This window comes from Mustela nivalis (assembly GCF_964662115.1).
Source record: "Mustela nivalis genome assembly, chromosome: 1".
NCBI lineage: Eukaryota > Metazoa > Chordata > Mammalia > Carnivora > Mustelidae > Mustela > Mustela nivalis.
Genome location: NC_139020.1, coordinates 48,820,264 through 48,834,582, shown reverse-complemented (window position 1 = coordinate 48,834,582; position 14,319 = coordinate 48,820,264). Strand labels below are relative to the sequence as shown.

Genomic DNA, 14,319 nt, shown 5'->3' with positions numbered 1-14,319 from the left:
TACAGAATAACTATGCCCATTTTCATTAATATATCATTGATGTCACCATGAGATTATTACATTATATGGTTAAGTTCAAAACTCTGACAGTTATTAGTTCATTATTACTTAATAATATAACTCTGGCTCAAAACATTACTTCTGCTCAGAATCAGTGATCCCAGCCAGCATTGGCATACATTCACTCCCTCATTTAACCAATTATTTTATGAGTTCCTTTTCTGGGGCAGGCACTGTAGCAGTCACTGAGCTTGCGGTAGAGAGCATATAGTCTTGGTTTCGGTGAGGCTCATTCTTTAAAATAATATCCAGCCAAGAGCCACCCTACATACCTCTGCAGCATCCTCTCCTGCCAAGCCCCTAGGTTGCTTGAGGATGTTTCTCAACATGCCATTCATGAGAACGCTACCAGTCAGGGGTAGAACCCAAGAAGAAACTAACTGGCCATCCACATGCTAACGAAACTACACTGAATCACCGGTGGTTCCCCCCAAATACTATTGTCTTGGTTCACATCATTTTCTGTTTCTGTCCCTTTCACCAACCCCCTCCCCCAGGAATGTCCAAATCAACTCTTCTGAAGATACAGCTCAAATGCTCTACTTTGAAGTCTCCCTAGTTCTCTACTCTCAGATAAGATAGTCTTCTTCTGAATCCTTATATTTCTTCCCCCTTTTTACGTTACCTAATAAAGTACATGCCTTGTTTCCCACATATACATCTTTTTATGTCTTTGTCCATTATACTGCTTTATATACACACCCACACATGCAGATCATATGCTTGCTAAGCACTGGTCTAATTAATTATGGCAGAACTTGTGATACTCATTTGGAACTCATTTAGAACAAAGCTCACTGTATACCTATGTTTCACAGGGGTGTACCATTTCTACTGTTCTGGTTATCAGGTTGCATTGCAATGCAATGAAAGATATTGTATGCAGAATTTGCTTATATATGCATAGGTACCTTTTCCCAGGAAAAGGATTCATACCTTCTACCAGATTCTCAAAAGAAGATTTAAGAACAAAATGCATGTGCAGTGACTGACTGACACTGACAGATGTGGGTGTGTTTGTTCTCACACATCAAAATGGCATGTTGGGAATGAGGAGGACATCATTCACTGCTCTTCCCAGGCTGACAGCTCTCAGAATGATCCTGGTAATTTTCAAACTGTTTTTCCTATGCTCATGGGTCCCACAAAATAAGGTATGAAAAATAAAATCACAAACACAAAGAATTAGCTTTTCTGGCACATAAACTTCTAAATGGTCAACAGCATCTCTTAAGGCTTCATGACATTCTCAGAACCTAATAAACCTCTATGAACTTGGCAAAGAATTTTTTTATGTTAAACTTTATATACCTCTAGGTATCGTGTTCTCAAAAAAAATCCAGGGGCGCCTGGGTGGCTCAGTAGGTTAAGCCTCTGCCTTCCCCTCAGGTAATGGTCTCAGGGTCCTGGGATTGAGGCCCTCTGCTCAGGGGGGAACCTGCTTCTCCCACCCACCCCCCCGCCTGCCTCTCTGCCTACTTGTGATCTCTCTCTCTCTCTCTCTCTCTGTCAAATAAATAAATAAATAATCTTTTTAAAAAATTTTTTAAATCCAAATTAAAATATATTAACTAATTTAAAGGTATTTAGATTAGCAATGAGTAGCGCTTTTTCAATCTAGAGAAATATAAGTAACATACTAGGAAAAGAAATGCACATCCTTAAAATGAAGAGTATTATTGAATTAATGTTTATTTAAAACCAGGCATTATTTTTCCATGACTTTACATCACAGCTGTATTTACAGATACCGAATAACTATAACTAGCTTCTGTCCGCAAGACATACTACGTCAAACAGTGCAATCAATCCAAAGGTCAAGTTTTTTAAAAAGACTTAACTACAAAAATGAGTCATCAGTCAGTTGTTTTTTTTTTAAAGGTTTTTAATGAATCAAATTTATTACAATGAATTAGTGTGCAATCAAAGCCAACTACATTCCTTGGGGTATCCCAGAAGTAAGCAAAATAATATTAATAGAATCAAGGCTACTAAATAAAATAAGGCATTTTTTTCAGAATGGTAATATAAAACATCATGGTGTGTTACCATTCTTTGACAACAGAAAACCAGTAAGACATATTTCAGTACTGACTTTTTGATGTTCCTATAAAGGTTAAAACAAAATTCCAACAAGTAAACTATAGATTCTAGAAAGTAAACTACAAAAAGGTATTCTCTTTAAGAGCACGCAATTTCTTACAAATTACAGGTCTCATCTCCATGCACGAGTAAAAGCATATTTATAATTCAAAAAGAAATGTCAGCTACTGGGGAACAACTCTCCATCGGTTCCACCTCCAGAGATGGCAGATGGGTGATTACACAGCTCTTTTGAATGTGTATATTTTTTTTAAATAGTGACAATTCACTCGTTCTTTTCTATTTTATCAATTTACATTTCAAATGTGGCCATGTCAATGACCAAATATGTACAAATACTTTAAAAGACAAAAACAATTATATACAATTTGCAAAAATAAAACTTTAACCATGGTACATTTCACCTAGTCCAACACCTAGACAGCTTCCAACAACAGTAACAACCATCAGATACTTCATCCGGCCAAATGAAGCCTCAAGACTACATCCAGATTTATTTTTTTCCTTTCAAATGCTTTCATTTTTCTTTAAAAAATATTTACAGTTTACCTGCTTTGAAATTGGCAATAGCTACATGAGCAATGCCTTATGTCGCAAATCAAAGCCTTGTCCTACCCAAAAGCTACTGTTAATTGAAGTCAATTTTACCATTCAAGATTAAATTCAGATGTGTAAATCCCAGATACCTGGGTATGAAATATTAAAATCTGCCAGAGAAATTAGATAGTTTTCCTCTTTTCCTTTAATATAACCCACTATATAATAGTGAACTAAATATGTTTGTTTCATAGAAACAACTTACATTTGCCAATACAGGGCAAATGGTCTATGTACAGATACATTAGGACTGCCTAACTGACAGTGAGTGTTGCCGACCAGGCTCCAAGCCAATGGAGCTAGTATGGCGGAGCTCTTTGCTGAATGGACTTTCCCTTCAGGATACGTCGGATCTGGAAGAAAAATAATTAGGATTTGTGAGATTTACATTTAATGGTCAAAGTACCGTATTTCCTTCAGAGTTTTATTCCTTTTTTATATACCCTAAACACTCCTGTCAACTTGTAAGTAAATATATGAAGAAAGTAACAATACATTTCAAGATTTTAAAGTAACTTAAAAAACGCTACTATAACTCATTAGGCTTGAAGCCTATTACAGATCTCCTATAATTCTGGAGTGCAAGAAAGTAAAACATCTCCATTAAAAACTATCTACAGATGAAAATTTCCAGTAGCTTAAATAAGACCTATATAATCCTTTCCTAATCTCTACTCTTTCTCTGAGCACATTTAATAATGTAAGGCAGTAATTACGGTATATTACAGTACCTCACCTATCTTTTTTTTAAGATTTTATTTATTTATTTGACAGAGAGATCACAAGTAGACGGAGAGGCAGGCAGAGAGAGAGAGGTGGAAGCAGGCTCCCTGCTGAGCAGAGAGCCCGATGTGGGACTCGATCCCAGGACTCTGAGATCATGACCTGAGCCGAAGGCAGAGGCTTAACCCACTGAGCCACCCAGGTGCCCCATCACCTATCTTGAAGTCAGTTTCAACTAACACCACAGAATCCACTTCATACACACACAAGTTAATCTGTAATACTCTTCAAGTAAGAACATCTGACATGAAATCCAACTGGGTGGCTCAGTCAGTTAAGCACCTGACTCTATTTCAGCTCAGGTCATGATCTAAGGGTCGTGAGATCAAGCCCCAAATAGAGTTTCGGATTCTCCCACTCCCTCTCCCCCTTACTCCTCCCACCCCCTCCTGTGTGTGCACTTGTGCACTAAGTAAATAAATAAAATCTTTAAAAAGAAATAGATAAAGCATCTGTGCATAAGTGTATGGATCACAAGAGAGTGCCTTGGTTCATTCAGAATCTAGTGATTTATTTTATACCCCAGTCTGACAAATTTTATTATCTTTCTCCCGGCCCAGAGCAGAGTAAAAGCAAAAAATCAGAAGAAAGACATTAGGGCAAGGGCACTGATAGCCACTAGGAGGGGAGACATAGTGACCGGAGTCTGACCACAGAAGCAAAGGAAAAAACTCTCCTCTCAACACACAGAAAAATACAAAAGCAGAAAGCAGAGCAAGAAGAGAACAGGGAAGAGTCAAGCGGCTCTCCATACTCCATAATCCCTGACAACACCGCTGTATGATCGCACACCACGAATAGTGAAGAAGCCAACACTGGACTCAGGCCTCTGCCATCTACTATTCAATGAGAATCCTATCTGTGCAGCCTTTCGGACTCCATGTTCTCAGCTGAGCCTTTACACTGCAAAGTTTTGAAACATGAAAACTCTTTACAAATTATCAAAAGATTCACATTAAGTTGCAAAGAGCTCTACAAATAGGGGTTCCTGCGACATGATGGTCATATTAAGGGCCGTGAATCCAAGAAAAGGCTAAACTGCTTTCCATATATTCTCTGATTCTCTAAGTCTGTCATGGCCATAGTCACAATCAGCTTCGTTTACCTCAAGGAATGATTTCCATCAAAAAATATCTTACATTCTGAAAAGACTCAGTTCTCGTTATCAAGAAAAGTTGAGTCATGTGAAACTATTCAATCTCCAAAGATAATATATAGCCATATGATGAGTAAAGCGTAACTTTGTTTCAAGGATGTCTAGGTACTAAATTATATAACCAACCTGCCATTTCCTATTTAGTATCAGTAGACAGAAAAAACTGTAACAGGGAATGTTTACTGAGCACTCACTACATCCCTGGGACTATCCTGTACACTCTACAGAGACGGACTCAGATAACACCCACAATCTGAAGACCCATCACTTGTAAACTTAAGGCTCTTTTTCCTTGATGTCTGCAGGAACTCTGGCACTTCCCCTTTCATTGGCTTTCAAACATCAAACCATTCTGACTTTACTCTAAACCCAACTTTGTGTGATGGAAAAAAGAAAAGACTGTCTGACCTTTGACCATTTTGGGCCCAGGGATAACCTTCCAATTTCTTACTCTTCCTTTAGAAACAAAGCAATTGACTCCACAGTTGCTACAAAGACACCATAAGACCCAGACACTGAAGGAAGCCTCCCTAAACAGCCCCCACTGGCCTCCGCCCTACATCTTATCTCCCTTTATATTTCAGACTGAGTGCCTGAAACTATTTCCTGTCCCTTCTGTAGCCTCACCTGCTCTCCCACAGGGCCGTCAGGAACCAAATGCACTGGCTGTTCGTTCTCCAGGTTCCGAGTACTTGGGTCTGCTCCCTTCCTCATCAAGAGTCGGACTGCATCCAACTGTGTCACCCGATACTGAAGGCTGGCAGCAACATGGAGGGCAGTGTTTCCGTTATAAGCCTGCAGGAGACAAAATGGCACCTTTCAAAAAGGGAGGTTTTCATGAAAGCAGTTCAAAAGCCTGAAGAAGGTATACATAAGGTCATTCGAAGTCTCATGCAATTACTGAAGCCTTCTAGAAGTACCTTTGCATTCACAAAAGACAGGCAACTGGGCAGCTCCAAAAAAAGGCGAATGAGTTCCAGATTTGCTTCTTCCGCTGCCAAATGCAAGGCTGTGCGACCACTTTTACGATCCTTAACAAGGCAAGAAGGGGAAACAATGAACATGCAGACACCACTGTTGGATACACTTCTCACCCAGGCTCACAACGTATGACTCACTCTTGGAGACTCACCGTGAACATACACCATCCACAAAGACTTCCTTCATCCCAGACTAAATCAACTCTTATTCCTCCTGAATTCCCCACCAATTTCCTATATACCTCCTATCACGGTCTGCTCTATATATGTCTGCTCTATATATACAGGGTGGCCACAAAATGTAGAGACATAGACAAGCCTATTTTACTATGTATAGTAATACAAGACAATAAAACATTATGTATTTGCCTGTGTTTCCAGACTTGGTGGTCACCCTGTAGACATATAATTAGCTCCATCTCTCACCTCTTCTGCTTCCCAAGATCTGAAGTACCTTATGATTTAAGCATTTTCTCCCTCAGAGTTCCCAACTCAGTACCTTGTACATAAGAGATACTCAGTAAATAAAACTCAAATATAAAGAGAATAAAATTATCTTCCAGTTTAAAAAATAGCTTAAGTCCAGATCCCACAGTGATGGAACAACACTTACAAAAAAGCACTACTCTTATTATTAGTACATGAAAATGGAAGCCAAAAAGACAATATCAATTTCAAGTATCTTCTCTTCAATCCAAAGACTAGTTTATTTCACAGCTCAATGATCTTTTGAATAATAATGCACAGATTAAAACCAAATTAAGAAAGCCGATGATTTTAAAATCTAAGCTTCTTAATTACCATTGCCACTCACTCCATTAATTTAAAAAGAAGAAAAAAAGTTTTTGGTAATACTTGGGAACGAGGTCTTCTGCTATAAACACTTTTCTTCCCTACCCCATCTCCAAACTCTTCTGAGAAGTTACCTTAGCTTCCACTGCTGCTCCCATCTGAATCAGACATTTAATGGTGTCAACCAAACTCTTGTTCTTCAGTAGAAGCTCCTGAACTTCGGGCGAATGGGGCTGTTGATTTCTCTGGAGTTCATGCACCACAGCATTGTGGGCCACAACCGCACAGTGGAGAGGCGTCAGGCCTAACAGAGTATCATAAAGCAGGGGTCAAGCTTCCATCAGGCATTTCAGTTGTCCCACAAGGACAGACCTTGAGGATGGTCTCTAACACGACCTACAGATGGGCTCCCCAAGAGCTAGTAAGGCAACCTGAATATTCCCTCCACTGGGGCTTAGTAGTAACTTTACCTACAGACTATTTTAGCTTTAACTACTTCCCTTCCTTCTTGGTCTAAAACTTAATACCCTTAGAACTGATGAGTCCTGCTCTCTAAATGGTTTTTCACCCAATAAGATTTCCGTTGCTTACCGTCATAGTTAGTCACCTCAAGATCCAAAAACTGATTGCTCTTTGCTGCTCCCTTCTGAATTGCCTGCACAATTTAAAAAGAGAGATGTGTTAGCAAAAGACAAGTTACATAAATATGTATTAACTAGTATTCCCAAGAAATGAGTGAGTCAACTCAAAATAGATTATTGCAACAGGCAACCCACACCTGACTTCTAAAATCCAAGCCCTATCTCTTTGGCCCTGTGACAGCAGAAGCTAGCTCACCGCCTCGTACCTGGAGCACCTGGGAGTGACCTTTCTCAGCACAGACATGCAGAGGGGTTCTTCCCCAGCAGTCGGTGGTGTTCACCTGGGCCCCGAGATTCACCAGATCCTGCACGATGAGATGCTGATTGGCAGCCACTGCCACCTGAAAGGCACTCTGTGGACATTCAGAGGGAAGAAAGATTTTGTTTAAATATGTAACACTACCCTGACAAGGAATATGAACATAAACTAAGACTGAGGGGAAAACCCCACATAAAGAAAAGAAATCCTATTAATGACAATAGATACTGTAACACAAGGAAACGAAAATAAGCTTAGGGTGTGGCTTTATTATACCCAGTTAGTCTTTGGTCAAATAACGACAAAGTTAATGTTAATAACTCCAAGGTTGATGGTGGCAAAGAGTCAACAACTCAAAGTTAATATTAACTGAACTCTCTTGATCTGGGGCTCTAAAATGATCTACACATAAATATGAAACTGGTCATCGTCCTCTTGCCCATGGCCACATCCCTGCCAGTTCACTCTGACAAGATCCTCACCTGTCCATTGTGCTCTTTAATATCCAACATGTTAAGTGCATTCATTTTTCTTGCGAGGACATAGGAAAGTGCTCTTCTCCCCTGGGCAACAGCAATATGGAGGAACCTGGGAAACAAGGAGAAAAAGAGGTAAATTACCTGTGACTTCACTAAGTTCATCTTTAAAAAAAAAAAAAAAAATTCTCCTTTAGCCTCTTTCTTGATATGCTGGTGCACTCAAATGAAATATTACAGACAATAATTTGTCTTTTCTGCTGGGCTAATAATACATTTGTGTTGTAACAGGATGCATTAAGCTACCAGAAATAATAAGAAGAATGCCAAATTCTTATTGGGCATGCTGATCACTTTAAATCTATTATTTTTAATATTCCTAAAAACCCTACAAGGGAGGTCTTTTCATTTTACATGTCAAGAAACTCAGGCATAGAGAGGTTAAATAACTTGCCCATGACCACAAAGATGTCAAGATAGATGAAGATTCAATCTACAAGTCAACTCACAGTTGGATCATTGACCAACTAATCATGATGTTTTTGCTCTACAGACACAATCTATGCTGGTCTTGAAAAACCAACTATTCAAAGAAGATACATTTTTATTAATTTAGAACAGGCAACCTGATCAGACTAAAAATATGAAAAAGTCTGGAAATACTGGCTGTCATCGAATAGTAATTTCTACCTACACTAGTCGGGTCATCCTGGTTAGGCCCTTACTAAGGTCTAGCTTGGTGTTACCAGAGAAATCCTGTGCCCACTACATCTAACAAGTGTGGTTAGCCAAGTTAGGTATTATAGAAAAGGATACTCACGTGTCACCGTCTGCATCCTTGGAAAGAAACTGGTCTTGGGAGATATTTGCCAATTTGCTTTCTTCCTGCTCTACTTGCCACTGAAAAAATGACTTCCCTAACTGTGTGGTGTTCACTGGATTTCCGATGATGTTGGGGAATGGCAGTGAGGTGCTTAAAGGGGCAGAGCCTGCATCATGGCTCGGCATGGCCTCACAGGCACTGGGTGGCATCATGCTGAAGTTTTGCAGGTGGCCATCATTTTGTTGCTGAACGCTGGGGGAATTCTGAATGGGAACAGCGATATTCTCAGATTCCCGACTATTTAGAAGGGATGCAAAACTTTGATCTGGGCAGAACTGTGGTTCTTGACCATCAAAGAGGTTTGGTTCATAGCTGGGGGATTGGGAAGCTCCAGGATAAGGACTGTATTCCAGAGCTGGGGCATGAGTGTAGTGCTGTGGTGGCGGCGGCTGCAAGTTCTGGCTCTGGGGCGAATACTGGTACAGGGCCGCCTGATCCACCAGGTGTAGGGAGCTGCCCACTTGGAAGGGCTGGTACTTCTGAGGCGGAGAGAAGATCTGCCCTCTGTGGAAGTCCTGACACTGTTCCCGGGGGGAGCCCTGCGGGACCACCCCAGGGCTCATCCAGCTAACTTGGACAGTATTTAGGGAAACCGGGCTGCATTCGTTCTTAATGTTGATTATGTTCTGAAGCAGATCGGCACTGCTGTCCTGCTTGGATTCACTGTGATGAACATCTTCCATGCTCTCTGCAGGTGTTGGTGTCTGAGGTGGTGTCTGGAGAAGAAGAGAAGAGTAAGTAGCACTCTTTCAAAACTATTCCAGACAAGATTTCCAAAGAGTATTTGGAGGAAAATAGTGAGATGCTTACCAAAAACTGGGTATGTAATAAAGCTGGCCTTTTGCAAGCTGGTCCATCAGACAGCGAATCAGGTCCTTTCCTTTTTCCACTAAATGGTACTACGTTCTTCAATTCTATACCCAAGAAAGCAGTATGGAATCTGTGATGACTTTATTCTCTAAATTTTACCCATAATCACACTACATCATTTCACTCTAAAGCCCCCATGATATGAATAAAAGGATTTCTTACCTGTGAATTGCTCTCTGTTCACACTTTGTGTCTATAAGGAAAAAAAGTTCCCAATTTAGTACATATCAAATGGTTTCCTACCTAATGAGCATCAGTCAAACAGACTTATCTCTACCAGTCTTTACAGCTTGCCATAAATCTTTGATAGTTACCCCAGCAGTATTTATTTTCTGTCTTAATTTTTATTCTATCTTGCAACTTTCCCCAGGTCCACTTTCATCTTAGTTCAACTAGATCAAGACGAAATCAATACGGCCATTTGAGTTTTCCCTTTGTAGTCCAGCTCTTCCACTTCAACTGAACCCCTGATTCCTTGCCTCCAACTTGCCTTCATTTTATTCATTCACTCCTTAAATTTCCTTTGTGTGCCTAGTACCAGGCTAAGTGACAGGAATACAGCAGACAGAGACCAATATGTCCTCTATCCTATGACGTTGTGGTGTGGTCTACAAAGACCTACTGGACCTAGGTCAGCAGAGAATAATAACTAACCTGACAAAATATCCTCCCTGCCCTGACCCAAAGCAAAAACTAGGCGCTACCTTCAAATCATCCACGGCTTGGCCAGAAGCCTTCTGTTTATGACTTCGGATATGCAGCAGGAGTTCCTTCACTGAGTTCTTCACACGAACGCCTTGAAAGGGTCCTCTCTGCTGCCTTCCAACCCCCATATGGGGTTCAACTGTTCAAAAGAAAACAAAACATATTCCAGTTAAATCTCTTTACAGGTACAAATCTTGATAATCTCAAAAGCACAGCTGTGTAATGTATGAAGTCCCCAACCGAGACTGCAAAGCCTTTCTGACTCCCTCTGGTCAAAGGCCTTGCATGTCACCCCCCAGCCCTACTTAAGGGTTCTTCATTTCCTTATATCTTTCTTCATCAGGCACCCTATAAAGTTCATAAAACTGTGGGTTCAGGGGCCCCCAGAGCCAAAAGATAAGCCTTTTCGTCTTTCAGCCCTATCCATCCAAAAGACACAGTCACAGATTTTGCCACCCTCTCATAAATCTGTCATTTTTCTTGACTTCTTAAAAACCTTGAAAGAGCAAGCAATAAATGATGGATTTTAGCTTTTTCAAAACAAAGGCTTTATGTCCACACAGAAATTTAAAGTCTATTAATTCCATTCACCTAAGAAAGCGTAAAAACAAACTTCCTCCAAAGGTCTAAAAGTGCCAGAGCCTAACAATCAACAACATCTTAGATTTGTTTTTTACTATTTCCCTGTGTTCAGCTATGCCAAGAAAGCTGCTTAAATTCACTAAGCTGAAACACATTTCAACGTACACACACAGGATTTCCCCTCAACAATGGTTTTTGGAACTGCTCACCAAGGCCTTCTAAGTAGAAAGGAAATAATGTCATTTCAATTTAAATTTTAAAATACACTTTAAAATGTCGTCTATGATTACAGCATTCCACTTCTGACCACTACTATGTCACAACCTCTTGGGATGAGCCGAATACAAAGTAAACACGCAGAAAGTCAGGAAATGAATAATTGAGCCACTTAGCTGGGAGTGGAAAAAAAAGTAAGATGGGACAAGAAACAATGCCTAATTTGAACATATAGAGATAGAAATATACCATAAGCATACGAAAGGAAACAATTCTATGACAGAGCAAATTAAATGACCAGTTGATTTTATGTTTAAATTGAGGAAAATCTTGCCAGAATCTAATATAGCATTTCTCTGGATTGATAGCAGTTAATTCAATGTCACAGGGAGAAAAATTCAGTTTCAGAAATCCCCTACGTCTAAGTGGTAAACCAAAGAACTAGCAAAATAGTTTCAGCCAGATGAAGACCAAATGTGAGAGAAAAGGTTCTAATACACACACACACACACACACACACACGTTTCTGCATCAGCTACACATTTAACATACAGGGAACACCTTATAAAATTCACTTTTTCAGGGGCATCTGGGTGGCTCAGTGGGTTAAGCCTCTTACTTCAGCTCAGATCATGATCCCAGGGTCCTGGGAGTGGGTTAAGCCTCTGCCCTCGGCTCAGATCATGATCCCAGGGTCCTGGGATGGAGCCCAGCTCTGCTTACCAGGGAGCCTGCTTCCTCCTCTCTCTCTGCCTGCCTCTCTACCTACTTGTGATCTCTGTCTGTCAAATAAACATTAAAAAACAAATTGGCTTTTTCAGTGAAAATGAAAAATCATTCTTTAAAATAAAAGACAACTGAAACAGAAGTGGCTGTTTCAGTTGTTCAGGTGTTCAGGAGGGAACACCTAAATGAGAATGTTCTTTAAAACCATGCTGATTAGACTTTCCAATATGTGAGATTATCTAGAGGTTCTTTATCTATCCAGTGCCATCTTGTTTTCCCTCGAATTATGCAACTGGGCTTATTAAGAAAAGAAACTAACCAATTCATAACAGTAAGGAAAACATTATGCCTTTCTTTAAGATTTGATTTAACCATTCTAAAACTCATAGATTAAAAACAAGACCAGAAATCTGAGGTAGACTTCCTGAAACTCAAAAACATCACAAACTAACAACATAAACTGCGCTGGTTTTCAGTCCAGTTTCATCTTACATCTTCATATCAGTTTCTTTCCTTTAACATAAAGTCCTTTTACTTAAAATTTCCACAAATACTTAGGAAAAAATAAGTTGACCTTAAACACAGTACTCCAACCTCACTGGTGGCCACAAGAAAAAGTTATACCTACATCAAAACCAGAAACTCGCCACACGTACATGAATTATGGCTTAATAAAGCACTTTTTTTTTTTTTTTTTTTTTTTAAAGAAAAAGAGTGGAATAAAATCTACTGTTGATTCCTCCCCACCGCCAGAAGTCAGAGCTCTGCTCTCAGAGGCCCTTTGAGCTAGCAGGCCAACTGGATGGCGCCCGGATTTTACGGATGGTCAAAGGGCATCGAACTATATCAAACGCCTGGCACAGAACAAGTCATCTAGTAACCGCCTAACAAATGACGGCCAGTGTGATGATACACTGCCGCTAAGGCAGTCACCGACGAGACCTAAGGTCTGGCCGAGGTACTTCGCACCTGGGCGGCGCGGACCTTCCCCTCCCAGCGCGTGGGCCGCCAAGAGCCCGGGAAGACACGGGTGCCGGGGGTGCCGGGGGTGTCGGGGGTGCCGGGACTGCCCCCGCCCGGGCCGGGGGGTACCTTGCAGTCGCTCCGCACGCGCGCCGCCTCTCGGCCGGGACTCCACGGCCCCGCAGGAGGACACGGACGAGGCGGAGGAGAAGTCGGAGGAGTCGGAGCCGGGCGAGCCGGGAGCTGAGGGCCCCGACGACGAGCAGACGGCGTCGCAGGCGCCCGGGGCCGCGGCCGGCGGCGACGCGCCGTAGAAATAGGCCAGGTTCAGCGGGCTGGTCATGAGGCCACCGTCGCCGGCCGTGTCCAGCAACCCCTCTCCGCCGCGGCTGTCGTCCAGCAGCTTGTCCACGATCATGCTCCCGGGCTGGGCGCTCGGGGACCCAGACTCCTGCGCCACCGGCTCGCTGCGCGGGACCGCCTCCCTGCTATGGCTCCGGCAGACTCGAGCACCGGGCGGCGGGAGGACGGCGCGGACACGGGCGCGGCCCGGGGCTGCCGGGCTATTTAACCGGCCTCCGGGGGGCGGAGAACCGGGACCGCCGCCTCGCTTGCCTCCCCCGAGCCCGGCTGGGCCATTGGCCGCGTCGGGGCCGCCTCCCCGCCCCTCCTCCGGATGCGTCCCGTTTCCAGTAAAATGTACAGGATGAGGCAATGTGCCCTCCGCCCTCGCCCCGCCCGCCCGGCTCCGCCCCGACGGGCCGGCGGTCTACCCCCTTCACCTGGAAACCCCGACCGTGCGCGGCCTCCCCACTCCCGCGCCGCGACCCCCGGCCCGGCCGCCCGCCGCGAGAAGCCGGGCCCGGCGCGGAGGCAGAAGGCGCGCGGCGTGGGGCTCTGGGCCTGCGGAGGGAGAAGGGGAGGCGGGACGGCGGCGATGGGAACAGGTCGGCCCGGTTCCCGGGCTGTGGGAAGTCCTGGAAGCTGCGCGTTCCGCACCCCTCCGCCCGCCCAGGCGGGGCGAGCTTCCCGCCAGCTCCGTTTAAGGCGTCTCTGGAAAGTTCCTAAGGGCCTGTCTTCTCCAGAGCCTCAGAGCGGCTTAGTCCTCTTAATTTAGCGTTTGCCAACGTGCCTTTCGGCAGGGACGGCAAACTGAGAAAGATGTTGAAGCCATTTTTCTGTCCTCAAATTATAATCTGACAACTACATATTTTATGGCACAGCCCGGGAATTAAAAAAAAAAAAAAAAAAAACAGTGCCCTACACCCCTGTATAGTTAAGAAGTTGAACAAAGCCATGTAGCAAAATGATGACTACATACATGTAAATGCCTGTATTCATATACATAAATTTTTTTCTTTCTGCATAATTTTACATTTTATCTGATAAACAGGAATTTCGATCTTTCTTAAGTACTTTTTTAAAGATTTTATTTGAGAGTGAGCAAAGGAGAGGGAGCCCAAGTGGGGGAAGGAAGAGAGAGAGAGAGGCCGACTCCCCCCACCAGGGCTCCATCCAGGGATCCCA

The 14,319-nt window shown here is 42.8% G+C and overlaps 1 protein-coding gene across 1 annotated transcript; it reads right to left on the bottom strand.

The window, feature by feature from the left end:
• Positions 1 to 1,734: 1,734 nt before the first annotated feature.
• NFKBIZ (NFKB inhibitor zeta) lies at positions 1,735 to 13,536 on the bottom strand. The gene is made up of 12 exons (XM_082696273.1): positions 12,922 to 13,536; positions 10,305 to 10,444; positions 9,763 to 9,793; positions 9,541 to 9,644; positions 8,668 to 9,446; positions 7,854 to 7,959; positions 7,319 to 7,465; positions 7,063 to 7,126; positions 6,606 to 6,775; positions 5,620 to 5,730; positions 5,327 to 5,494; positions 1,735 to 3,113 (listed from the first exon to the last, which is right to left on the bottom strand). The coding sequence occupies exons 1-12, from the start codon at positions 13,208 to 13,210 to the stop codon at positions 3,060 to 3,062; spliced, it is 2,163 nt and encodes a 720-aa protein (XP_082552399.1). The 5' UTR covers positions 13,211 to 13,536; the 3' UTR covers positions 1,735 to 3,059.
• Between the last annotated feature and the right edge of the window lie 783 nt (positions 13,537 to 14,319).

Coding starts and splice junctions, on each gene's coding strand:
- NFKBIZ (XM_082696273.1), bottom strand. CDS start 13,210: ATGATCGTGGACAAGCTGCTGGACGACAGCCGCGGCGGAGAGGGGTTG. Junction 9,645..9,762: donor GAACAGAGAGCAATTCACAG/GTAAGAAATCCT, acceptor TCTTGGGTATAG/AATTGAAGAACGTAGTACCA. Junction 7,960..8,667: donor AAGGATGCAGACGGTGACAC/GTGAGTATCCTT, acceptor CTTGTTTCCCAG/GTTCCTCCATATTGCTGTTG.